This window comes from Mustela nigripes, chromosome 14, assembly GCF_022355385.1.
Source record: "Mustela nigripes isolate SB6536 chromosome 14, MUSNIG.SB6536, whole genome shotgun sequence".
NCBI lineage: Eukaryota > Metazoa > Chordata > Mammalia > Carnivora > Mustelidae > Mustela > Mustela nigripes.
Window position 1 is genome coordinate 105,014,694 of NC_081570.1, and position 26,312 is coordinate 105,041,005.

Sequence of the window (26,312 nt, forward strand, 5' to 3'; positions counted from 1 at the left end):
ATTGCTTTAGTGTCTCTTTTTGGAAAATAATTTGACCAGAGAAGGGAGGTCTATTTTACATGTCTCAATTCAGTTCTTTTTATTTACACATGAACCCGTCTGCCACTCCCACACGGTCTTGTTTATAGTAATAAGCAGCTTAATAGTAAGTCTTAAATTCTTCCAGGTTTGATTTTTTCAGAGCTCAATAAATTTTGAAACGTGTACATAACAAAGTAGCCACCACACAAATAAAAATCTGGTCACTTAACTTCTCTCATTTCATTGTAAGACATAGGTCCTCACATATTATATCTGATCCCTTTGCCAAAGACCCTCTGTTGCAGCTCCTAGAAAAAATAAATCCCCAGTTTCCTTTAGAGACAAAATGTCTGCAACATTCAACCATGAATCTAGATTCTTATTGGAAAAAAAAGTTCATTTTCCAGGTGTTTGGCTAGAGCAAACTTTTCTATTATTTATGACCATAAATACAATGTTTGGTTTGGAATTCTCTTTTCTTTGTGGGGAGATCAAATTCCCAGGAGGGCCTCTAATTAACTGGACTGATAGTTGTTGACCATGAGGTTGAAATTGGAGGCTATGTAAAAATTGACTTTTTAAAAATTGCATTAGAAAAGATTAGGGAGAGATGATGAGAAAAGGTGTAAGGAAGAGTAGGTTGGAACTAGAAAGTCGAATTTTGGTTTTTGCAGTGATTGTCAGGTTTTATAGAAAGAAGTTAGACGTTACCTATCCAAGGGGGAAAAGACCTTTAGTGGAAACAACCACTAAATACTGGCCATTAAATACAGGCCATTTTATGATGCTTTCGAATTTATACATAATTTCTTTCCCATTTTTGTAAAACTGGCAGGCTTCATGTGCTTGTTATATAACTTTAAAAATGTGTATTTAAGTTAAAGCCTATGAAAATTAAACTATTCCTCATAAACGTCCTAAATTTATCTTAAATTCAATCAAAGATGCATTTAAAATAACATAGGCCCAGCCTAAGAGACAAACCCACCTGGCTGAAGTGCAGTTCCTGGGCGTGTGTGATTCTCAGCTGTAGCTGCTTTCTCTAGTTTCCCCCACACCTGGAAGACCTCATTCAAAACCTACCAGAAACCGTGTCTTCTGTTAAGAGATTTTAAAGTACTCTTACTTCAAGGAAGGGCATTAAAAATAAATTTACCAGTTGCATCCTTGGAATCCACAGAAAGCCCAAGGGGGGACACGTTCAAACGCCCAAAGGAGCAGGGGCTGCTTACTCTCGGGTGGCCGGGCCAAGGCTTTGGCTCCCACTGGGGAGGGGGACTCGACTCACCGTCACCCGCGACCGGACCCCGATTTCATCTTCATGCGGTTTTTAGATGAGGAAAATCCTTCCTTTCCCTCGGCTCTGTTTCCACCTCTCGCGTTCTGTCTCCTCCGGAGCGTTCTGGGAAGCTAATATCGGACAGGACCGAAAGGGGAGGCTGCCCTTCTCCTCCGGGTCCCTCCCGTTGGGGCGTCTTGGGTGCTCAGTCCGGCCGGGACGTTAGGGCACGCGGGTGCGGACTGCGGAGCCGCGAGTGCAGCGGGAGCGGAGGCCGCGAATTCGCCGCCGCCGGCCGCGCGCATCACCGACCTGCGCGTCGCAGGTCGGATCTATTTCATCGACGCGGCCCGCAGCTGGCATGCGGGCGGCACGCAGGAGTGCGGGCCTCCGACCCGCGAGAGGGGCCGCGCTGGAAGGGCCCAGTCCTGCCCCTGCCCCTCGAGGCGGGGCGGGGAAGAGGCTTCAAGGCGGCCCAGCCCGGGGTCCGAGCGTAGTCCTCGCCGCCGGTGTCGGGAGAGTTGTTCGCCACAGGCGGGCCGCCGGGAGAAGAACGTGTGGCTCCGAGACCGCGGCGGAGAAGAGAAGAAACACGCCTTCGAACAGAGCGGCTGTGTGGCGTGGGAGAAAGGCCGGCGTCGAAAAGGACTGTTCCGGCCTAGCGTGCAGCTCAGCGGCTAAGGTAGGGGGGAAGCGCAGGGCGGCGGGTTGTAGGGGGGCGGGAGCCGGGTCCGGTTCGGGCTGCCGAAGCTTCTTGAAAGCGGTCTCGATCCGCGCCGCGTGGGTTACTGCGTCCCCCGGAGTCCACCGGCTGATGTTGGGGACTCCGGGGTGTTAAGCCGGGCGCCTTGCGCTGCCGGGTCCTCTTCAAGACTTGGTGTTGGCGCGCGGCCGCCTCATGAAGGCGAGTTCTCAGGGTGATTTTGAGCGGCCGCCAGGCGGGTATTGGTGCCGGGACGTGTGGACCTGGCGGGGGGGCCCGGGGCGCGTCTGCTGTCCCGCGTAGCTATCGGTCTTTCTTGTGGGGCTCTTTTTTTGAGAAAGCAGGGAGGGAATGGACTTAGGGAGAATTCTTTTCAAGAGCGGGAGGCAAGGTAAATTAGCAGATCCGGGAGGCTTTTCTAGAGAGATCAGGCAAGGGCTAACTCCTCTCAGAGGATTTTTAAGAAGAGAACTTTCGCGGTTCCCTGGTGGTCTAGTGGCTAGGATTCGGCGCTTTCGCCGCCGCGGCCCGGGTTCGATTCCCGGTCAGGGAATGGGTCGTTGTTCCACAGTTTGTTGAGCTTTGTGTGTTTTGGTTCTCGTCCTAAGACTGGCGGGAAAATAAAGCTCACTATTTTTTGAGGCTACATTCCAGAAAGTAGAACTGCTAAGTGAAATGGAGAATTTCAGACTCTCCTCTTTACTACCCACCAACCTGTAAGCACCAATTATGCGCCGCAACTTGTTCATTCCCCCACCGCGCATTTAAAACTAGCACTATAAATTTTCTGTGTTTTAAATATAATCTCAAACTTTATTTACCACCAACCAACCTCTTCAGAGTTGATTTTCCCATAGCCTTTGAGTCCACAAGGGACAAATAAACTGGAAGAATTGCCTATTATCTCAGCGATCTTGAAGTCTCCATGTTCTGCTCGGGTGTTTACCTTTTCTTCCACGTAAGATTAGTTGTAGTAAACGTTTAAGTCTGGACTTTTTGCCTGAGTGGTCTTGCGGATTCTAAATTTTGTGGCTTTGGAGCTGTTACTTGAATAGTTTCATGGACATGTTTCACCTTGAGGAACTTGGGGAAGTGGTGCACAGGAGGGTCCCTAAATCCATCTTCGGAAGTGTTGGGAGAAATACATGAGCACCAGAAATGAAGATGACAGCTTCTGAAGACCTAACAATGGTTGGAAGCAGAGCAGATTTTTAAAAACCAGAGAGAAGTTGTTTTAATAATTCAATGTTCGTTTTGATGGCCACTTTATTTTTTTAAAAGGAAGATAGGAGTTTTCTCACTCTTAATTTCTGCTCAGTCGTGATCTCAGGGTGGTGGGATCCAGCCCTGCCTAGGGCTACATGCTGGGCCTGGATCCTGCTTAAGAATCTCTCTCCCTCTCCCTTTCCCTTTGCCCTTCCTTTTGCCCACCCCTAACACCCTGCTCAGCTCTCTCTATAAAAAAAAAAGAAAAGAAAAAGAAAAAAAAGAAGGAAGATAAGAGTTATTTTATTATTTTAATTATTTCAGTTTTTTAAAAATTTAAATTCAATTAATCAACAAATAGTACATCATTAGTGTCAGATGTAGAGTTCAATAATTCATCAGTTGCTCATCACACTAGGTGCCCTCTTTATTGCCCATCCGGCAATTACTCCATTCCCCCTCCCATCCCCTCCAGCAACTCTCAGTTTGTTTCCTATAGTTAAGAGTCTCTCAGGGTTTGTCTCCCTCTCTGATGACTTCCCACGCAGTTTTCCCTCCCTTTCCCTATGATGCTCTTCGCTGTTTCTTATGTTCCACATATGAGTGAAATCAATAATTCTTTCTCTGATTGACTTATTTTGCTCAATATAACACCCTCCAGTTCCATCCATGTCGATGTAAATGGTAAGTATTCATCCTTTCTGTTTATTTATTTTTAGTAATTTTGACACCCAATGTAGGGCTCAAACTGAGGACCCGGAGATCAAGAGTCACTTACTCTTCTGGCTGAACCAACCAGGGGCCTCCACTTTATCTGTTTTGAGGAGAACATTAGTGGAGGGAATTTGCTTTATTGGATCAGTAATTTTTCTATATTTTTATTTATTTCTAAAGGAAATTCAGTGATAATAAGAAGTTAATAATATAATAATAAACAATAAAAATAATAAGATTTAATAATAAAATTTCAAATCTTACATTATTCACACTGATATAGTTGGCTTATGCTGTCATGTGTTGCACACTGTATAACATTACCTGACGAGCTGTGTTCAGCGACACAGTAATACATACCGTACTGCTGCTATTTATGATTCCAAAAATGAAGTATAGTAGGAAGGTGTTGTAACCTTTTAGTGTAGCCCTGAGATTAACTGAATTTATGCCGTGTTCTCACATACTTTAGAGGGCTATTCTATAATAGTAAAATGGCCTCCTTTGGTCAGTTGTTGCCCATTTCCTGACCCAGTATGATACACAGGAATGACCATGGGGGAAAATGGCTTTTTGAAGGACTTACCTAATTTGTCTCTCTTATTGTTATTTGGAATGAGATCAGAAAAGCAAAGGGAAATATTCGTGTAGAATTTTTTTTCCTCCTTCCCAACCCTTAATTTCCAGTGGAGGAGCAAACACTTTTCTCATCCTTCACATACCAGGATAGATACTGAGCTTCCTTTTCTAATGGTTGAGGACACACTATAATAAAACATCATACGAAAGGGTGTGGGTTCTGCTGCCCCTTTCCTACCTGACCATCAAAACTGTCAGCCTGGCTGGTGACAAGTGGAACTTCTAATCCTGCATCTATCCACCTTTTTTTCCTGGCACTCTCTGTTCAAAGAACTTGTACCATCGGATTCATTTGGGGAAGTTTGGTTAAGGTGGTTTTGTGCTTAGACAGAAGGAAAACCCTCTAAGACCTTTAACTGACTGGTTTCCTAGGCTTCCCTCTACTGTGACACAAGCCCTACCATTAACAAATTGTGATTATATACATGTTGCCACTTTTCTTGGTGTGTATATCTCCCTCAGGAACCCTTGCACCCACCAGGGAACCTAGGTTATTGGCAGAATGAGATTTGGGAATTTTTTGGTCCTCTGGCCAAACCACCAGTTAGTGCTCTAATTCCACCATTTTTGAAATTATACTCACTGTATTTTAAACACTGTTTATTTTGGACAGTTCAGTTTGGAGGCAATGGAGATTATTACTTTAATGTTATTTCTGTACTTTTCAAACTTTGAACCATAGTGTAGATTTCTCATCAAAAAGTATGAAGGCCATAAGACAGTGGAAGAACAATTTTTGCTGTAAAACAAACAGGTCAAACTTTGGCAGGACTTACAAGTTTAGCATGCAGTGGTAGCATCTGTATCAGAAACTCTAGTTCTCTATGAGAAAAAAACGGGTTTTTTGTTCATTTGTTTCCTTTCGGCTGCTAGAAGGATTGAGCATTGCCAGAAAGATTTATCTACATAGTCCTAAGAAACTTTATTTGGCAAGCAAGCTCCTGAAAACTGACGAGGTTTATCAGTCACTCTTGCTGGTAGATATCTGTTAACACTCCAGTCAGAGCTGTTGAGATTAAAATTTTTAACTTGCCAATCAATAGGACATTATTTATACAGTCGGATTTTGGACATCAGAGGGTTTAGGCACTCAGGCTAAATTTATTTATTTATTTTTTCACTCAGGCTAAATTTTTTTTTTAAGATTTTATTTATTTATTTGACAGAGAGAAAGATCACAAGTAGGCAGAGAGGCAGGCAGAGAGAGAGGAAGGGAAGCAGGCTCCCTGCTGAGCAGAGAGCCCAATGGGGGACTTGATCACAGAACCCTGAGATAATGACCCAAGCTGAAGGCAGCTGCTTAACCAACTGAGCCATCCAGGCATCCCTTTATGTAAGTTTCTTGAAAATGCTGCTTCACTGTTGCCTTGCTTTCTGTGTTAGTGGTCATCTAATTCTGTTGAGTTTGTAACCTATTTCATAGTTTCACCTGGAGAACCTGAAGATGTTTTCTTTACCTTTAAAGTCTAATAGCTTGACTATGGTATTGTTTTCAAGTTGATCATCCAGGGTCAATCCCTGGTACCTGATGAGTCTTTTCAGTGTGCCTCCTCACCTAAGTACTGTATCATTTTCCTTTTTATAATAAGATCAAGGCCCCTAGATTGTTCTCTCTACAGCCTGACTCCTGTTTAGAGAAAAATCTTAAAAAATGAGAAATTATGTATCACATTACAATGTTTATCCAACAAATACAGGGATTCCCAAACAAGTTAAAATAGTAACAACCCTGATGATTTATTTCAACACAGTCTTGCCCAGGTAAGGACTTTTAAAAAAAATCACCGTCAGTTTACAGTAAAATGTAGAAAGATATAATGCCAGAATAAGAAAGTCCTTGGACATGAATAAATTATTAAAAAGGAAAAATGTTGGTGACTTGAAAATAAGCTTAAAGAACTTAAATTTTAAGCTATTCTTAGATGAAAGTTAATCACCCACAGTGTCTAACGCAGTCACGCCCTTACTACCCTCTAATCAGAATCCTTTCCAAGGAGAGCCCAAGAGCTAGAGAACAAACCCGGGTCCACGGTTCCCGGAGTCTTTAGTTCCTCTTCCTTTCACAAGTATACTCTTCTTCTTCGGGCCCACACCTGTTGAGGCGCATCGCCGGGCACGCGGAGTCCTTCCCCGGAACCGGAACCGCTATGGGCCGGCGGGAGGACCGTGGACCGCGGCGGCCGGTCACGCAAACTACTCGGTTGTAGGTGTGCGGTGCGGCGGCACGAGCGAGGGGCCTCTGGCCGCAGCCCCCCTGACGCCCACCGGCCTGCGCCTTCCTCGGGGCCGCCAACGCCGCCCCGGCCACTGGGGTGTCTGCCGGGCCCCGCAGCGGCTCCCCTCCGGCGACCTTCCCGTTGCTGCTCTTGCTCCTGGGTGAGACGTGGCCCAGCGGCCGACCCCAGGTCCAGCACGGGCCTCAGTGACCTGGTGGCCCTTTGCGTTCCGTGGGTCCTGTAGGGGAAAGACTGAAAGTAACTGTGGCCTTAAGTCCAGTCTAAACTGCAAACCACCCGGAAACACTCCCCTTTTCAAAGACCGTGGTTGCTCAATGCAAGCACTGCAGCAATAGCAACCAAAACTCCTAAATGACGCTATTTGCCTACGCAGTATAATTTTGTGGGATAAAAATATGAAAACCTCACAGGCCAGGAATCAAACCTGGATCTCCCACATGGGAGGCAAGGGTTCTGCCACTGGACCACCAATGCCTATTTCTGTGGTGTGCTGTAGGTGAAATCTAGGGGTATCCAGAACAAGTTGACAGTATTCCCAAACTGGCTTTTTAGAGTGCTAATACCTAATAAAAGCACCCAAACCAAAGGTTTTTATAGAAAACTTATACTAGACAAAACTATACATATAAAAATAATACCTGATTTGTCTGATCAAACTCTTAATTCTGAGAGGGGCTCTTTCCAGCTGCATAACAGACTCCTATAGAAAAACATAAGAAATTCATCTAGGTCCCATGTTTTTCTTCCTAAATCTTCAATTGTCAACCTCAAACTGTTGTCTTAGTGGTTCTGGGAATGTAACCTAACTTGTAGGTTAGGTGAGTAAAATTCTTATCCAGGGAAGAAATAAGAATTGGAACCAAAATTAGTATCAGATGGAAAGGAGGGGAAAGAACAGAATCAAGATAGATATAATGAAGAAATAAATTCTAGTCTATGTAGTTAGTCCTTTGTAGCTTTTAATTTTTTTTTTTTTTTGTAAAAGAGTAATGATCAATCTTGTAACCTTAGAATGCATCTGGTTTTTTAATGTGTATAAAACATTTGAATGGATATAAGATAAAAAGATTAAGTTTGCAATCAATGTTTTGGAGAACCTAATTTCCCAAATTAATTGGCTTTGATTTACTAGCTGTATGACAAGTAGACTATTTTAAAGAAATACTTTATTGTTGAAATATTAACATAGAGGTATTTTGTTCCATCTATCACCTCTTACTTCCATTAATATAAGTAGATAAAAAACTCGTTCTCTTACAGCCAGCCTAGTCTACTTCAATCCATTTGCCACATTGCATTCTCACTGATCATTCCATGGTGGAAAGCTGGACATAACTATTGCCTAAATCCACTTCCACCACCACAGTAGCTAACCAACAGTAGTCCTTCCTTTCATGGTCATGGGAGCCAGAGAAGGTGTTGGGAAAGAACTGTGGTGGATAACTCGTAGAGCTAGTGGGTTCGGGATTGTGTTGGCTTGAAACACATATACAAATTGGAGAAGTACAAGTCCTCTGAAAGGGATTGGTAATACGGAAGCAAGAACAAAATGAGTCACTGTGCTGGTAAACCTGAGGTACTAATTTTTCAGTTTCACCAAGTCAGTTTCCTGACAGCTGGGATAAAGGCTACCAAAACGCCCAATAGGAAGCTCCGTTGAGAACATATTTTGAAATTTGGTTTTATGGGAATTCTTCAGAGTCAAGCTTCAGAGGTGTCCTAGGAGCACAGAAGTTTCCACACAGGGACAGTTTTGGATTCTTCAGCTGAGAATTTGTACCCTTTCGAAGGAGCAGATCCCACCTGAGGTTCTCTTCCATCCCAGATCAGGCTCCAGAGGGGGCTGCTTAATATAGCTGGGATCTGTGCGGTCACTGAGTCCCTGTATAGATAGGTTGCTCGATTTCTGTGAAACCCTGTAGATGAAATCTTTGGGCCTGCTGTGGGTTGTGAGAGAAGCAACCTCATGAAGTAATCGGATATGTTAGAAGCCAAAGGACACCTTAACCTAAGAATACTGGTGCTTAAGTAGCAAGCATCTCACCTCCTGCCTGACTGTCCCAGGTTTGATTGCAGGCCCATACAATTAACTGTTTTTCTTCACCACAGTAACTTCATTTACTACCTCTTTTTGAGACTTTATTATAAGGGCAAGTCTGGTCTATGCAAAGATCCAACAGGCAGGGGCAACACTGCAGTCAGTTGAGGAGAGGGAGAGAAAGAATAAAGTGGGCAGTGTTTGGAAAATAAAAATGATTAAAGAGTGTCCCTGCACAGTGGTTTGCAGCCTTGGGACTAGGACAAGGGCTATGATCATGGAAGGATTAGTGCTTGGTGTGAGTTGCACAACTATTCCTCTAGGGTGTAAAGTAAGTTCTTGTATGTTGCTGGGGACATGTATGTAACATTTGGAACTGATATTCTTGCCATACTCATGTGCAAAACTTCTAATATCATGACATCACCTACTAGCAGATAAGTATCTTAGAATATGAAGAATAACTTCAGTGTGTGTTTTTCTCTTTGGGAATTACTTGTGGATAAAGGCCAGAAGATTTCCCTTCCTTGTCAATCCTGATTCTGATTTTCTGTTGTCATGATACATGTATATATATATCCCTGGAAGGAAACTTGAGGAACATAAAGAATGTCGCAATCTCTCCTTTAGGTTGCTATTCCATTAACTTTTCTTGAACCACCTATGTATTAAGTTGGACCAGAAAGTTGAGAAATTTGGCCAATAGAAAATTTCTCTCTATAGGTCATTGTACAGGTCATTTTATCATGAATGGTCAAAATCATACATTAAGTTAACTTCAGGAACCTACTGTCTGAGAAGTCAGTTGTTCTTTTGAATGCTAAGTATTTGCCTTTTCTATCAGAAAAAGCGTATCAGACAGCTACAGGTACTTTACAAAGAGAGGAGTATTCAGACTTTCTGATTTAGGTGGGCATAGCAAATGTAGAATGAAAACTGTTCAGAACAAGAGAGAAACTGAAGTGTGGGAGAAGTGCTAGGAAGTTCTAAAGCCAATCAAAAGCCAGTCAGTTTAAATTGTCAACCACTCAATTAACGACTGAACTCTCTAACTGATTTGACTGATCACATGGCCACACTTCATAAATGTGACTACATCAAGTGATAATGTGATAACTGCCAAAGCAGAAGCATGTGCACCTTATCTTTACTCTGTCCAGAATGTCAGCTCCAGAAGGCTGAAAGTGCAGGAGAGTATACAACCTCTGTTTCTTTGCTACACACTTAGGAAACACAATAATTTAGGGGATACCCCAAGAAGTAGGACAGAGGAATGGCCATCACCAGTTTTGGTGTTCTGAGGAAACAAAATTAAGGGGTGAGGGTTGGGGGACAATGTTGGAACTTCAGTGGGGGTAGTGGAAGATTGTTCTGGACCAAATACTTCCCACTGTTGGCCCTGTGATCAGGAAAGCAGTTGGCATGAGAGGAGCCACATCAATGAGCATTTGATAGACTATGGGAGACAGAGACAAAAGTGTAAGCAGAAAGCTGGGCAAGGCAGGCAAGGAATCTGGCACCACCATCTACCCAGCCCCATGCCTGGGTGCTTTCTTGTGGTTCTTTCTGGCAGTCTCCCTTGACACCAGGCATTTGATAACCTAGGATTCATCTACGGTAGAAGCTCTGACTTCAGTGCAGGCTGTGGCCAGGGAATCATCCTAAATTATAATATGACAGTAATCACACACAAATTTAAAAAATAAGATATCTTTAAAAATTTATTTGTTCATTATAGTTGAAGGGTAAAGAAGAAAGTATCAAAGCTTTTTGTCTAACAAAATGGCTCTTGGAGATTAATTTATACATCATTACCCATGATAGCCAAGTAGCAGAAAAGGCAATTAAAAATGGATGGTTATATTCCAGTAGAGACATACACTGAAGTCATGCTTTTTGCCTTTAAGTCTATTAATGTAGCTATCTTTTGGTTAATGTTTTCAATAGTGCTCCTTTTCTCTTCTGTTGTTTTCAACCTTTCTATCACTTTATGGTTTTGTTATGTCCCTTGAATAAAGCATATAGTTAATTTTTAAATCCAGTCTAGCAGTATTTATTTTTTACTGAATAATTAGGTCTACTTGTCTTTATAATAATTGTTGAAATAATTAATTTTAAATCTACCATGTTTTTTCTATTTTCCTCCTTGATCTATGTTTTTATTTCTTTCTCTCTTTGAATTAGTTATATTAAACCACTATAGCTTTTTTTTATTGTTTATATACTTTACTTCCATTTGTCCTTCTATGTTTTTCATTATATTTCACTTCTGTTCTTTCAGTGATTAATTTAAAAATTAGCCTTAATCTTAAGTTTTTCTTTTTTCATTAATTTTATCCCTTGGTTTATAAAGCATAGTAATATTTACTGCATTTACCCTCATCCTGGACACTGTAGAGACCTTGGAATATTTTAATTCCATTTAGTGTCATCCACATATATGCAGTTGTTATTTGCTGTAGCTTTGAGTATTAAGCGCCAGAATTTATATACTTTTGTATGATCAATGTTAGATTTATCCATGTATTTATGGTTGCCTTTCTCTTTATATCTTTCCATGCCTGTCTTTCCATATGGAATCATTTGTCTTCTGCCTGAGAAACATCATTTAGAAATTTCTTTTGTGTTAGTCTGCTTGGGAAGTGCCTTTTTTTTTTTTTTTTAAAGATTTTATTTATTAATTTGACAGAGAGAAATCACAAGTAGACGGAGAGGCAGCCAGAGAGAGAGAGAGAGGGAAGCAGGCTCTCTGCTGAGCAGAGAGCCCGATGCGGGACTCGATCCCAGGACCCTGAGATCATGACCTGAGCCGAAGGCAGTGGCTTAACCCACTGAGCCACCCAGGCGCCCTGAAAGTGCCTTTATTTTACTTTAATTATTGAAGACTTTTTTTAAGTACGTAAGTGTAGGAGGCAGTTACTCTCAGAATATTGAAAAAATTTGCATTTGATTTTTGTTTTTCAGAAGTTAGTCAGTGGTCTGACTGCTGCTGATTTGAATGTAATCTCTCCTTTTTCTCTGGGGTTTTTGTTTTTGTTTTGTTTTTACAATTTTTGTCTTTGTTTTTTATCTTATGCAGTTTTACTGATTTCTCTAGTAATGATGTCGCTTTATTTATCTAGTATGGGATTGGTTGGCCTTCTGAAATCTGTTGATTCCCGATATTGCCTGGAAAACTCTCAAATATTACTTCTTCAAATATTGCTTTTGCCTGTTTTCTCGCTCTCTTCTACTTCCAAGACTCTAACCAAAATATAAGATACACTTTCTCACTCCATTTGCTATTTTTTGTTTGTGTGTTTAATATTACATTTTTTTCCTTTTCCTACATTTTGAATTTTTTCTTCTTCCTCATGTTTTGTTTTACTATTTTCTCTTCAGCTGTGACTTCTCTCCTGTTGAACTCTTAAATTGAATTCTTAATTTTAGCTATTTTTATTTCATTTCAAAATTTATTTTTTCCCCCACCAAGTGAAGAAAATGTTTCCAGGAAGAGGAAAGGATCAACTATAAAATGTTGATGATTAGATTAATTGAGGATAAGAGCTGACCATTAGGTTCAGCAAAAAGGTTTTGGCAGCCTTGACAAGAGCAGTTTCAGGAGAATGATGAGAATAAAAGTGTGACTGTAGTGGATTCTAGATGAAGGACTGAATATGTAAATGGGACAATGGCCAGACCATAGATAAAAACAGAATTCTTAGCCACAGTCTGCAGTTACCAATACTGGAGACCATTCCATTATTTACACTAACCAGCTGCCAGGAGATACAAATGCTTTATCTCTAGCACAATTCTACAGCAAAGAATTCATTTTCCCCAGAGGGCATCTGGCTTTGACTTCTTTTCCGTAGGATAAAGCTGCCAATTCCCTCAGAAAATATTTCTGAGTTACAGTACAGAGGTAAGCATACTTGGGGTCAATTAACAATAATTCTGTTTTTGCTAAATCTTACCATTATTATATCACTACTGCACAAAACCAGACTTGGAGCTGTGCACTCACTCACTGCACTATTTATTAACTTTCTATGAGCAAGGTGCTTGACCTCTTTTAGCTTTATGTCTCATGCACAAAATTGAGATAGGTAATAGCAAGATATCCTCATTTAGGTAAAATGTTGGAGAGTTCCAGCCTTGTTTAGATGGATTCGTCTGCTTTGTTACCCTGCCTTTCCAGTAAGTTTTGTTTTTACTTTTTGTTGAGATTCAGCCTGGAAGCTATTGGAGGAAGAGAAACTAATTGTGGTGGCAAAAACAAGTTGGAGACTGTGATAAGAGTCAACCTCATCCAAATAGACAGGATAAAACCCTAAGAAACAAAGTTATTGTGTGGAAAGTTTTAAGGATTAAGACTACCGTATGTGCTGCTTCTGATTTCTAAAAAGTACAATATTTTCATTCAAATAACTCTCCTATCGCAAAATCTTAGAGTCCATCAATTCACACTAACCCACCCCTAGTAGTTCTGTGAGCTGAGAACTTTTCAAAGTTCAGAAAAACTGGTTTGACTCCCACAAACTTTGATCACAAAGTGAAGGTTACTTATTATTTGGACTCCGCTGGAGGAACTGTAGGCAGAAGCATTAGCTGAATCATTAGAGTAGAAGCTTCTAGCTGAAGTAGTATTGCATTATGAAATGCTCTTCAAACTGCCAATTTCACTTGTAGTGAAGTTCCTTACCTATAGTCTAGTCTTCCTCCCTCATAGGTCACTATGAAAAAAAAATCACTATTATTTTCATCATTATTCATCAGAATATTGAGGGTCAGAATTGTGTCACCAGTAGTAAAGTTCTTGGAAATTTTTTTATGTTGTCATAAAAGGGGTCCTTTCTCTTGCAATGAAATGTTGAAAGGATTGATAGATCAAGTAGTAAGAATAAGGATAAAAAAGTCATTGAATTTCTAATGGAAACTTGAAGTTGAACCAATCAGGAACTTTTCATGAGTGGCTGTTGAAGAAAAACATCAGATAAAGTTTACTGAATCTCTTGAAAAACACTTCCAGCATTAGTGAATATATAAAGGTAGTATTATTATAGCTATTCAAGAGATATACAACAGTATACAAAACATATTAAGCAAAATTGTGCTATAGACAATTATATGCAAGTACTTAAAACTTTGTTGATAGGTTTCAATAATTCCTAAAAATATGGTTGTTAAAGAAGGAATTAAGTAGAGAATAAAGTATTATTGACTGCTTTTTACTTGTAAAGAGTGTAAAAATAAATTTTTGGTCAATTCTGTATGAGATTTAAATTATTTTACCTTAAAAAATATACAAAATAATTGTTCACAAATTGTTTTCTGTAGTAAAGAAGAGAAAATTTTTAGTTAAAATAGGCAAATAATACTTGGCATCTCCCTTTGAGAAAAGTGTATTTGTGAAGTGATTTTAAAAGTATGAAGCTTATGAATATGATGATCTTATAAAAAAATCAGTATATGGAAATATAACTGTCATATATAGATGTAAATTCTCCTGTGGCTCTTCTGGGCATCATGATTTTCATTGATCATTAAATACTGGAGATTTGTCTATTTGCCTTAGTTAACAGTGTTTGCTCCATTTAGAAACTACAGATCTACAGATACTTGTTAGGAAAAAAAGTATTTCATCCTTCCAGATTATGGATGTCTTTCACTCCTCTTCCACAGCAATATTCATTTCCCCATGTTTCCTGATCATTCGCTCATTTTTCAAAGAAGCAACTATTTTCCTACAAAGGAATTGTGAGGGATGGGCTGGGTAATGTTACACTTTCTTGGTGAGAAAGTGAAGGAAATCATACTGCCTGTTTAAACCTGGCTTCTACTTTTTACAACCTTGGGCAAATTACTAAATTCCTTTCATACTTTGTCTAGTTTCCTCATTTACAAAATGGAGACAACAAGAGTGTCTGTCTACTCATAGTTTATTATGAGGGTTAAATGAAAAGAGACATACCAAGCATATTTGCTTGGCATAAAATAAGCACTCTACAAATATATGCAATGATGATGATAATGACAACAGACAATCTGACAACATTTACCTGAAGGAAAAAAACATACCTTTCCTTAGACTGAGCAACATTCGTTCTAGGAATGTGTCCTATGGAGATAGTAAGTTGAGTGCTTAAATCTTTTAAGTACAAGACTTGCAGGGCTGGTTGTAACAGTAAAACATTAGATATATCTGGCATGTCCATGAAGAGACCGTCCATCTTAGGGATATTTCCACTCATATGTAAGTAATTTTTCTTCTCTATAGCATTTACTTTGAACAGTTAATTTCCTTAGATGTAGCCAAGGTAAACACTTCAAATTCATAATATCATCCAGGGAGGTGGCTTAAAAAAAAAACAAAAAACCAAAATGGGACATTGATCCTGTATGCACTCCCAGAGGAATAGAGATCTCATTGTAGTAGAGGAACTCTTATAAATGAGTTATTCCTCCCTTGTCATGTAGAGGTTGATATAGAATAATCTGGATTCAAATGATAAAGTTTTAGAGGCATTGGCCAGGCTTTGAACCACTTTTAGAAACGAGGATTTGCCATATTTTAGCCCCAAGAAACAGAATTAGTAAAGGGAAAATACAGTTAGAATATCAATAAAAACTTGTCTTTCCTTTGAATTCTGAGAGTTTCATAAGCCTCAAACCCAGAGTTTCAAACTGGGTAAGAGAGGCTAAGTAGTTAGAGAATGGGGAGAGAATACTGCAAGAATTAAGGATGTATTTCCCAAAAAAGGAGCGTGATGGTAGTGGTTAGAAGAGGCAATTTCCTTCCTCTTTTCTAATTTCAACTCCAGAGCCTCCAGCAGAAACTCTTCAATATCTTGCACGTTTCAGACTTCACTACTCCGATCAGCTTGGAGGTAACATGTGGCTCTTGACAGCTCTGCTCCTTTGGGGTAAGTTGGGCTTAGAAGGGGGTAGCTAGAGGGGAACTGGCTTTGGCAATGGGGACTCAAGACCTTTTGTCTTCCTTTGGTATCCTAGGCTAGAACTCGTGAAAATGGGGACAACTGGATCTGTGCTTCCATGGTTTATTCATGCTCATTATACCAAAAGCACGGGAAGAGAGACTTGGTAGTAACATTTAGCCTGGAAGCATCATATCAAAATAAAGCCATATCAATAACCATCTACAGACTATACATACCACTAGTACCTGATTTGGAGAGAGCTAGGTAGAGAGAGAATCAAGAGACCTAAGCTGGTCCCTCTATGTCTACATTAGTTTTGTCTCCTCGATTCCTTTCCTTGTCATCTCCCACTGACCAACTTATGCCTCTGTTCTTCGGTCTCTTACAGTGCCAGCTGGTGCTCAGATCTCAGCGGGTGAGTAATCTTTAACTTAGTTTCTCTTCCTCTGCCATGTTCCGGTTCTAAAGAGTGAGTTTTGTTATCCTGAACAAGAGAATATGGGGAAAGGATAGAACAAGAAGGATTTAGAAATTATGTAAAGTCCCTTATATTCAGAGCATGATTTTGATAAAATCCTGGTTTTTAAGGTTTCTCTCTAAGATTTCCTGAAAAAGCCCCAACTTCAGAACAAATGCCTACGTGTATATAATAGCAGGAAAAGGCCAGGGTTGCAAAACCATAGATGTAGCTCTGGGGGTTTTGTAACATTCCTTGAGAAGAAAGCCAAGTACTTTTTTTCTCCTCAGACAGAATCAAGCAGTACTGAAGGTTTCAAAGTGAGAGTTTGAGTATTGGTTTCCAGTGCAGATGCTAATTAAAGCCTGAGTTTAACCCTTAGGGAAAATATTGCACAGGGGGCAAGACAACTGGCTCCAGTTGACATGAACAGAGCTCTCTGCACGGGGTCTGGATACTCTCAGTATCTAGTTTTTGTAGGTTCCCATTTGCTTATTTTTCTGTCTCATCTAAATATATATTTTTACCTTTGTGCTGCCCAGAAAACTTTACCAATTGCTCAGACCATCCTTTTATTCCATTTGGTCTTTTTTTTTTTTTTTAAATCCCCAGACCCCTCAAAGGCAGTGATCACCTTGCAACCTCCATGGGTCAGTGTGTTCCAAGAGGAAAATGTAAACTTATGGTGTGAGGGACCCCATTTACCTGGGGACATCTCTACACAGTGGTTTCTCAATGGCACAGCCATTCACACCTTGACCCCCAGACACAGAATTGCTGCTGCCAGTGTCAATGACAATGGTGAATACAGGTGCCAGACAGGTCTTTCAGTGCCAAGTGACCCAGTACAGCTGGAAGTCCACAGGGGTAAGTATGGCATGGAGTAGGAGAGTTGGAAATCACAAGGTGTTCCTTGTGTTTTCTCCTTTTTGCATGCCAGATATGTGTTTTCATTTATTGGAGTATGAGTCTCAGCTCTATGTGCCTACTAGATGAAATTAAGTCAAGATACTCAGGATATCACATTAGGGTCCTTTAACTGCCCCAACAGTACCCCAACTGTGACAGCTGTGAGCAGGGTTATCCAGTATAAAACTCAGACCCAAGATTTTATTATTTAGAATGATCTAATTTTGGGGCACCTGTGTGGCTTAGTTGGGTAAGTGTCTGCCTTTAGCTCAGGTCATGATTTCAGGGTCCTAGAATCGAGCCAGGCATCAGGCTCCCTGCTCAGTGGGGAGCCTGCTTCTCTCTCTCCCTCTGCCTGCTCATGCTCTCTCTCAAATAAATAAGATCTTTTTTATTTTTTAAAGATTTTATTTATTTATTTGACAGAGATCACAAGTAGGCAGAGAGGCAGAGAGGAGGAAGCAGGCACCCTGCGGAGCAGACAGCCCAACGTGGGGCTTGATCCCAGGACCCTGGGATAATGACCTGACCTGAAGGCAGAGGCTTTAACCCACTGAGCCACCCAGGCGCCCCGATATAAGATCTTTTTTAAAAAATTAAAATGACCTAATTTCGTTGAAAAATTTTATGCCTGCACATAGTAAATAATTCAGAGAAGCATACAGTGATGAACAATGACGTCTCTCTTCCACCCCAAAGCCCTAGTCCCACGGTCACCTGTCGTAGAAGTAAAACTCCTAATACGTATATGAACTTTTTAAAAAAGTGGTTGGTAGCATACTCTGTATACTCTTCTATACCTTGCTTTTATCACTTAAAATACCTTGAAGGTCTGTTTAAATAGACATCTACCGTGCACTTTCAAATATCTGCCTTATTGCTGTGCTTTAACTGATTTAATCATTCTCCCTATTAGTAAACTTGAAGTGTATTTCCAGTTTTTTGTGTTTACAAGCAATAGAAATAGACATCTCTATGTATAGGCTGGGGCACATTTCATAATATAACTGTAAGATAATATTCTGGACATGAAATTACTGTGAGATGAAGCATTTTAAACTGATGAATACAAGGGGAAAGAAACCCCACTATCCACTTAAATCTGTAAAAGGTTTCTATTTGTCAAGAAATGGAAACTGCAGTACTTTTTAGGGTAAAATATTCCATTATTCAGTACATATCACTCAAATGTGCTCTTTAGTTATTCAAAAGTAGTAAGTTAAAGCTTCATTGTAATTGATTATGTAAAAGTTAATCCATGCTGGAGGCAGAATTAAATTTGTAAGGACTAGATTGCTTTTGGAGGTAATGTGTTTTAGCCAAGGAAATATGAGACTATCAGAGGAAATGCTAGGCGCTCCTCATGAGTCTCTTAGATTTCTGGGAATCAGATCCTAGGCTACAGATGTAAGGGGAGCTGTCAGAACTTTTTTTTTTTTTTTTTTTTAATTTATTTGAGAGAGGGAGAATATGCAGGCATGAACAGAGGGAGACCGAGAAGGAGCCTCCCCATTGAGCAGGGAACTTAGACCCCGGAGTAATATCAGGACCCCAGGATCTTGACTTGAGCTGAAGGCAGAGGCTTGACTGCCCCCCCCAGACAGAACTGTTTTGAGAATTTTGTGTAGTTTGGGGTGCCTGGGTGGCTCAGTGGGTTAAAGCCTCTGCCTTTGGCTCAGGTCATAGTCCCAGGGTCCTGGGATCGAGCCCTGCATCAGGCTCTCTGCTTAGTGGGAAGCCTGCTTCCTCCTCTCTCTCTGCCGTCCTCTGCCTACTTGTGACCTCTCTCTGTCAAGTAAATAAAAAAAAAAATTTTTTTTAAAGAATTTTGTGTAGTTCAAGCAGAAGCAAAGTGTTTCATGGTTCAAGTAACAGAAAATGAAGCAGGGGTGGGAAGAGGCCATTTTCTTTACTTCTGTACAGACTCCAGAAGCCCCAGCATGATGATGTATTGAAAATATATTTTATATTTTTACTTTTTAAAAAAAATATTTCATTTATTTATTTGTCAGAGAGAGGGAGAGAGAGAGCACACAAGCAGGCAGAGAGGCTGGCAGAGGCAGAGAGAGAAGCAGGCTCCCTGCGGAGCAAGGAGCCCATGTGGGACTCGATCCCAGGACTTTGGGATCATGACCAGAGCCGAAGGCAGTGGCTTAACCCACTGAGCCACCCAGGTGTCCCAATATTTTATATTTTTAAAATAGATTATTTGAGAGTGAAAGACCCGTGGATCCCCTTACCCAAGAATCCAACACTGCCACTGGATGCAAACAGCAAGAGGTTTATTGTCACGCAGGTACCGGCGGGTGGTTGGCAGCTCCAGCTAACCGAGCACACCAACCGGAGTGAAGCAGGGTCTTTTATAGGAAGGTACAAACAAGTTTTGGGTGGGGCGCAACTGATTGGTGGACAGTTTGAACTTTTGAAAAAGGCATACTTGGAGTTTGCGGGTTGGCTCCAGGGACCCGCGCGCGCACGCGCGAAGAGAGCGGCGGGGAGGGGGGAATAAGCTGATTGGTTATGAGGGCCCGCGTGCGCGAAAGGAGAGGTGGGGAAGGGGAACAAGAAGGGGGAAGGGAGGAATGCCATCATGGCGTCTCTATTATTTCTATAAGCCACGCGGCTAGAGAAAGGTAAAAGAGCAATTAATAAGCAATTAATCACACAATTGATAACCTAATTTCATACCTAAAAGCCAGCGGTTTACAGAAAAGCAAACAAGCAGTTAGTTATCCTATCTATCTACTAGGGGAGGGGTCTTTCTAGGAGAGGGGTCTTTCAAGAGCAAGGGGAGAACATGAGGGACAGAGAATCTCAAGCAGACTCCACACTGTCCTGGGGTTCCATCTCAGGACAGTGAGATCACAACCTGAGCCAAAATCAAGAGTCAGATGCTTAACCAACTGAGCCACCCAGGGGCCCCTCTGTCTGGGGCCTCTTCTAAATAGTACCACTGTGAAGTTTTTTTTTTTTTTTTTAAAGATTTTATTTTTTTAAGTAACCTCTATACCCAAGATGGGGCTCAAACTCACAACCCCAGGATCGAGTCACACACTCTACCAGCTGAGCCGGTCAGGTGCCCCCACTGTGGACATTTTTTAAAAAAAATATTTGTCAGAGAGCGAGCACAGGCAGAGTGGCAGGCAGAGGCAGAGGGAGAAGCAGGCTCCCTGCTGAGCAAGGAGCCTGATGTGGGACTCGATCCCAGGACGCTGGGATCATGACCTAAGCCAAAGGCAGCTGTTTAGCCAACTGAGCCACCCAGGCGTCCCTGTTGACTTTTTTTTTTTAATTTTTTATAAACATATAATGTATTCACTGTGAACATTTTTATACATTTTTTTGCTGTACATATGTATAGATATGTGCTGGAATATGCCTAGGAGTGGAATTGCTGGGTCACAAAATGTGCTTATTTGTTCAGCTTTAGTTCTTAAAAGTGCAGTTATTCCATATTACACTCCCACCAGTGGAGTTTGAGAGTTCTGGTTCCTCTTCATCCTCATCAACACTCCATGGGTTTATTTATTTATTTATTTAACCAGTTATAGACTGTCATACAGTTTTTTTTTAACAGTTATAGACTGTCATACAAACCACTAGTTTCTGCATTTTTTAGTTTAGCCATTCTGGTGCATGTGCAATAGTTATCACAGTTTTAATTTACATTTTCCTGAAGACTCCTTACATTAAGCATTTTACAGACTTCTTACCTATTTCGATATCCTCTTTTGTAAAGTACCTGTCTAGGTTTTTTGCCAGTTTTTATTTATTGTCTTTACTTATGGACTTGTAGGGGCTCTATATTTCAGAAATTAGTCCTTTTTCAAGTGTTGCAAATCTCTTCCACTCTGTGGCTTGTCTTTTTGCTATCTATGCTGTTTTCTTTTTTCAGTGAAAGAAGTACTTACATTTACAGTAGTATAATACATCAGGTTTTGGGGTTGGTGCTCTCTATGCCCTTATTTAAAAATGTTTTGCCATAGGGGCGCCTGGGTGACTCAGTTATTTAAATGTCTGCCTTTAGCTCAGGTCATGCTCTCCAGGTCCTGGAATTGAGCCCCAAGTCAGGCTCTCTCTCCCTGGTGGAGCCTGTTTCTCCCTCTCCCTCTGCTTGCCACTCCCCCTGCTTGTACTTGCACTGTCAAAGAAGTAAAATCCTAACAACAACAACAAAAAAAGTTTCACCATTGTTAACCAGCAGTGGAGGATTCGACTGCAGTTACAATAGCTCTGTTACTTCAATTAAGTGTGTGTGTGCTGAGACCACAAAAATACAGCTTGAGGACCTAAGTCTTAATCATATGGCTTAGTGAGCATTCCCCTCCTGCTCCAAGGTGATGAAGGTGGAGAATGGCTTTTGAGTAGGAAACCAGTAATGTCTGCTAAAAGCTGCATCCTATGAATTTTGATGTATAATACTCCTATTGCCACTTAAGGCTAAATATTTTTAATTTTCATTAGTATGTATGTATTTTTCTTTCCTCGTGAATTATTTAGAAGTGTTTTAGGAAGGTGGCCTTTTGTTACTGATTTCTAATTTTATGGCATTTTGGTAAGAATTTGTTAAATGTTATCAGTTCTTTAGTATTTAGTATTTCCTTGTGGCCTAGTATGTACTATTTGTAACTGTTGCACGTATGTTGGGAAGGTATGAATCTTCTTTAAGCTAAGCATTCTATATAAATCCACAAAACCAACTCTATTAATTGTGTCATTCAAATATTTCATATATCATCACTAGTATTTTTGACCGTTTCGGATGGAGGGGTGTTAAAATCGACCACTGTGTTTGTAGATGTATAAAGCAAAGGTGTCTGTGTTTGGGTAGTATAGTCTATTGGTAGAGCACCTCTTGGTTGCAAATGGGAATAAGGGAGAGAAGAGTATTCATTATATTTAGAAACACTATGGCAGCATCCGAAACTATAAAAATCATGCTCCATCTAGTACTGGAATACCTGCCTTCCATTCTTAGGTAAGTTCTGGAGGGAGGAAAAAGCACTACTGTCCCTTCTCTTCTTTTGTCATTTAAGATACTGGTCCTCATTTAGCCAAACCCACTGCCCCAGGGAAAGAGAAAGGAAGCATTTTTGTTATGTGTAGAGGTGTACACCTAAAGGGAGGGCCCCTTGGACTTGGAGCTCGTTTTTACCAACTAGATCACTGATCTGCACATACGTGTATCCTGTCAGTTTAGAAGTATATTAGAAGTATGTATCATCTGGACATGTTTGCTATTCTCTGTGTTTGTTTTAGTATGTGGGATCCCATTAACAACTTAAGAGTTGGAGTGTATTCATTTCTTCTATTGCTGTGTAACAAATTATCACAAACACAACAGCTTAAAACAACATTTGTTGTCTTTCCATGAGTCAGGAGTCTCTGCACAGCTTCACCGGGTGCTCCGAAGGGGGCGCAATCAGGGTATGACAGCTTCCTTCCTATAGTTCTTCCAAGCGCACGTGGTCATTGGTAGACTTGAGAATTCACTTCCTTATGTAGTTGGCCTGAGGTCCTAGACTTTTTGCTGGCTGTGAGCTGGAGGCCAGTCTTGACTCCTGGAGGTAGGCCCCTGCCATTTGGCCCCTCCCAGCAGAGTAGCTCACTTCTTCAAGGCCAGTGGGAGGCTCTCAGGCCAGTCAGCTAAGACAGAGTCATATAATGCAACATCATCATGACAGAGACATCCCATACCCTTTGTCATATCCTGTTGATTAGAAGCAAGTCTCCGGTTCCACACATGGGGATTATGCAAGGGTGTGATTCACGAGGGGGGGGGTGTCATCTTAGAGTACTGCCTACCACATACAGTAAATTATTCTTATCCCAACCAACTTCTGAAATAGAAACCGAAGATAAAAAGGGGCTGTGTGCAGTAAAGTAGTAAAAGTAAAAAAATTTAAAAATAAAATAAAAATAAAAGTAGTAAAGACTACTTTTCTTCCCAGTAGAGCTAAAGATAATTGAGGGATGGGCAACAGACCTCAAACTCAGCAGAGCTCTGAGGTTCAAATGTTATAAAGAAAAAAAAAGATAAGAAACCCCCCCAGGGCCCAGTTCTAGCCTCCTTCTACCTCTGCTACTATATAGATGCATTTTGGGTCTATAATTTCCAGATTGGCTACTACTCCAGGTCTCTAGCAGAGTTGTCACGGAAGGGGAACCTCTGACCTTGAGGTGTCATGGATGGAAGAATAAGACGATATACAATGTGCTTTTCTACCAAAATGGCAAGGTCTTTAAATTTTCTACTGGGAATTCTGAATTCACCATTCTGAAAACCAACCTGAGTCACAATGGCATCTATCGCTGCTCAGCCATGGGAAAGCAACGCTTTGAATCAGCAGGAGTAAATATCACTGTAAAAGGTATGTATCTGAATAGTCACAAAGCTGTAGTTTTAAGGACCATCATAAATCATCACTTAAGTTTGCAAGTGAAGAGACTTAAGTTCCCGGGGAAGTCACTGTTTCATGGAAGGCCATGCAATGACCAGTGGCTAGGCTGGGACTGGAACTAAGGTCATCTGGGCCTCAGTCTGTTCCTCTTTCCAATAAACCACAATACCTCCTCAGTAATCCCAGGAGCTAACATGAAGGCCAGGGCATAGTGAGGATCTATTTCATCAATTTTATTTTAGTTGCAAGGAATAGAGATTCACTCATGGGAGGTAGGAGAGCTATTAGAAAAGAACTCAATGGGGGGTGCCTGAATGGCTCAGTGGGTTAAGCCTCTGCCTTCAGCTCAGGTCATGAGCTCAGGGTCCTGGGATTGAGTCCTGCATTGGGCTCTTTGCTCAGCAGGGAGCCTGCTTCCTTCTCTCTCTCTCTCTCTCTCTCTCTCTCTGCCTGCCTCTCAGTGTACTTGTAATTTCTCTCTGTCAAATAAATAAATAAAATCTTTAAAAAAAAAAAAAAGGCTCCATAGAAACAGAAGCCATGAAGACATTAGGACTTGGTTATACTTTCTGAGAGGCAATGTGGCTTCTCTAGTTCTACTTCTGAATGTCTGCTAACTAAAGCAGCTTCCTCTGTTCCAGCTTGCATGTGGGCCAGACTGTGGTTCTTTCATCTAAGTACTCACTAACTACAGCAATTTTTTTCTGTCTGAAAAAGAATTCATCATTCCTAATGGGAAAGAGAGGATTGTCCCAGATTATCTTTTGAAGTAGTAACACAAATAATGAGTCAGTGACCTGGCTAGTGGGTAGATCAGTGTCCACTCCTGGTGGACCACTACCAAAAGGCATGGTCACATAATAATATGGCTATTCAGGGAAGCCTGGACAGTGTGGAGGGCCACAGCAGGAAATGAGGAAGCTGGCCATTATAAGGGTTTCTATGTGGAATGCCTCTCTGCTAGAAGTGGGAAAAGTTGTCTTACGGATGCATTTTCTAGGTGCAGGTTTCCCAAGGAGGAAGTGGGTATATCTCCTATTAAAAAACAACAACAACAGGGCGCCTGCGTGGCTCAGTGGGTTAAAGCCTCTGCCTTCAGCTCAGGTCATGATTTCAGGGTCCTGGGATCAAGCCCCACATCGGGCTCTCTGCTTGGCGGGGAGCCTGCTTCCTCCTCTGTCTTTCTGCCTACCTGTGATCTCTGTCAAATAAATAAAATCTTAAAAAATAAATAAATAAAAATTAAAACAACAACACCTTAACACTGAAGCAGGCAACCCTGTCCCCATCAACTTTTTCTTTAGAGCTATTTCCAGCCCCAGTGCTAAAAGCATCTTTGTCATCACCCATCCTGGAGGGGCATCTGGTCAACCTGAGCTGTGAAACAAAGTTGCTCCTACAGAGACCTGGTTTGCAGCTTTATTTCTCCTTCTACATGGGCAGCAAGACCCTGCTGAGCAGGAACACAGCCTCTGAATACCAGATACTAACTGCTACAAGAGAAGATTCGGGCTTATACTGGTGTGAGGCTACCACGGAAGATGGCAGCGTGGTCAAGCACAGCCCTGAGTTGGAGCTTCAGGTGCTTGGTGAGAATGAGGGGAACTGACAGGAGGAGGCACATGGAGAAGATGCTCCCTTTCTTCCTTCAGGGCTGAGGTCTGTTTAAGGGGATTTCATCGCCCAGCCAGGAAAAACCCATGAACAGGCCTTTCCACTTTTGATTTGTACCTTCGCTATTCTCATGAACTTCATTAAATTCCCTTTCCTTTCCCCCTTTATTTCCTTCCTTCTTCATTTTCTATTTTCTCTTCTCTTTCTTTCCCCCTCACTTTACCCCCCACTCCCCAAATCTAATCAATATATTGAATTCTTCTTGTGTATTGTCATTGGTGTGGGGATATGAAGACACTGGGGGTACAGTTCTTATTTCCAGGAGCTCACATGGTAGACTGGTGAGGTAGGAAGTTTGTGGATTGCACATAAATACTTGCCCAAGTATCTGTCTGGCTGAGGTAGGGAGACTGAGCTCTAAAACAAAGACTCTGGGAAAAATTGATCTTCAACCCAAATTCATTTCAAGTATTAAATGGCAGAGAAATAGACTTTATGTCCAAAACTAGGAAGTAAGTCCACTGAGGGCCCTGGCAGTTAGGCTCTTATGAGGAGCTTGCACCTGAGCTATGTGGTGTACAGTCTGTACACCACATAGCCCAGGTGCAGCACCTTCCTGGCCCCTGAAATTACCTGTGTCTCTGCTGGGGACCGGCATACCAGGTGTCAGCCAGGCTTCCTTCCCAGACATAACTCAGCCAGATCACTTTGCATTCTAACTAGCATTTCTTCCCCTTGTCACTTTTTCAGGTCTCCAGACACAACCTCCTGTTTGGTTTCACGTTCTTTTCTATCTGGCAGTGGGAATACTGTTTTTGGTGGACACCATTTTCTGTGTGATTATATGTAAGGAACTGGAAAGAAAGAAAAAGTACAATTTAGAAGTCTCTTTGGACTCCGGTCAAAAGAAAAGAGTAAATTCCTGCCTTCAAGAAGAGAGGTATTTAGAAGAGCCATAATGTCATGAACAAGAGCACTGCAAGAAAGGACATACCAGAAGCCCCTGGAAGGAGGGCCGTAGCAGTGGCCCAGCCGGTGCCCACGGACCCAGACAGTCCCTCCCCTTCTTCTCTGTGCAAGCACTGGGGTGCAACCATTCCAAAGTTTAAAGACATCAAAACTGTGACTCTCATGACATCTGATTAACTCTGAAATAAAATAAACAATGAGCTGA

At 41.3% G+C, this 26,312-nt stretch overlaps 1 protein-coding gene and 1 non-coding gene across 2 annotated transcripts; both read left to right on the forward strand.

Moving 5' to 3' along the window:
• Positions 1-1,897: 1,897 nt before the first annotated feature.
• On the forward strand, positions 1,898-26,312 carry FCGR1A (Fc gamma receptor Ia). The gene is made up of 7 exons (XM_059376005.1): positions 1,898-1,982; positions 15,641-15,742; positions 16,146-16,172; positions 16,827-17,081; positions 23,243-23,494; positions 24,829-25,113; positions 25,889-26,312. The coding sequence occupies exons 2-7, from the start codon at positions 15,712-15,714 to the stop codon at positions 26,095-26,097; spliced, it is 1,059 nt and encodes a 352-aa protein (XP_059231988.1). The 5' UTR covers positions 1,898-1,982; positions 15,641-15,711; the 3' UTR covers positions 26,098-26,312.
• On the forward strand, positions 2,485-2,556 carry TRNAE-UUC (transfer RNA glutamic acid (anticodon UUC)). The gene has a single exon. It is a non-coding gene; the product is annotated as a tRNA-Glu (tRNA).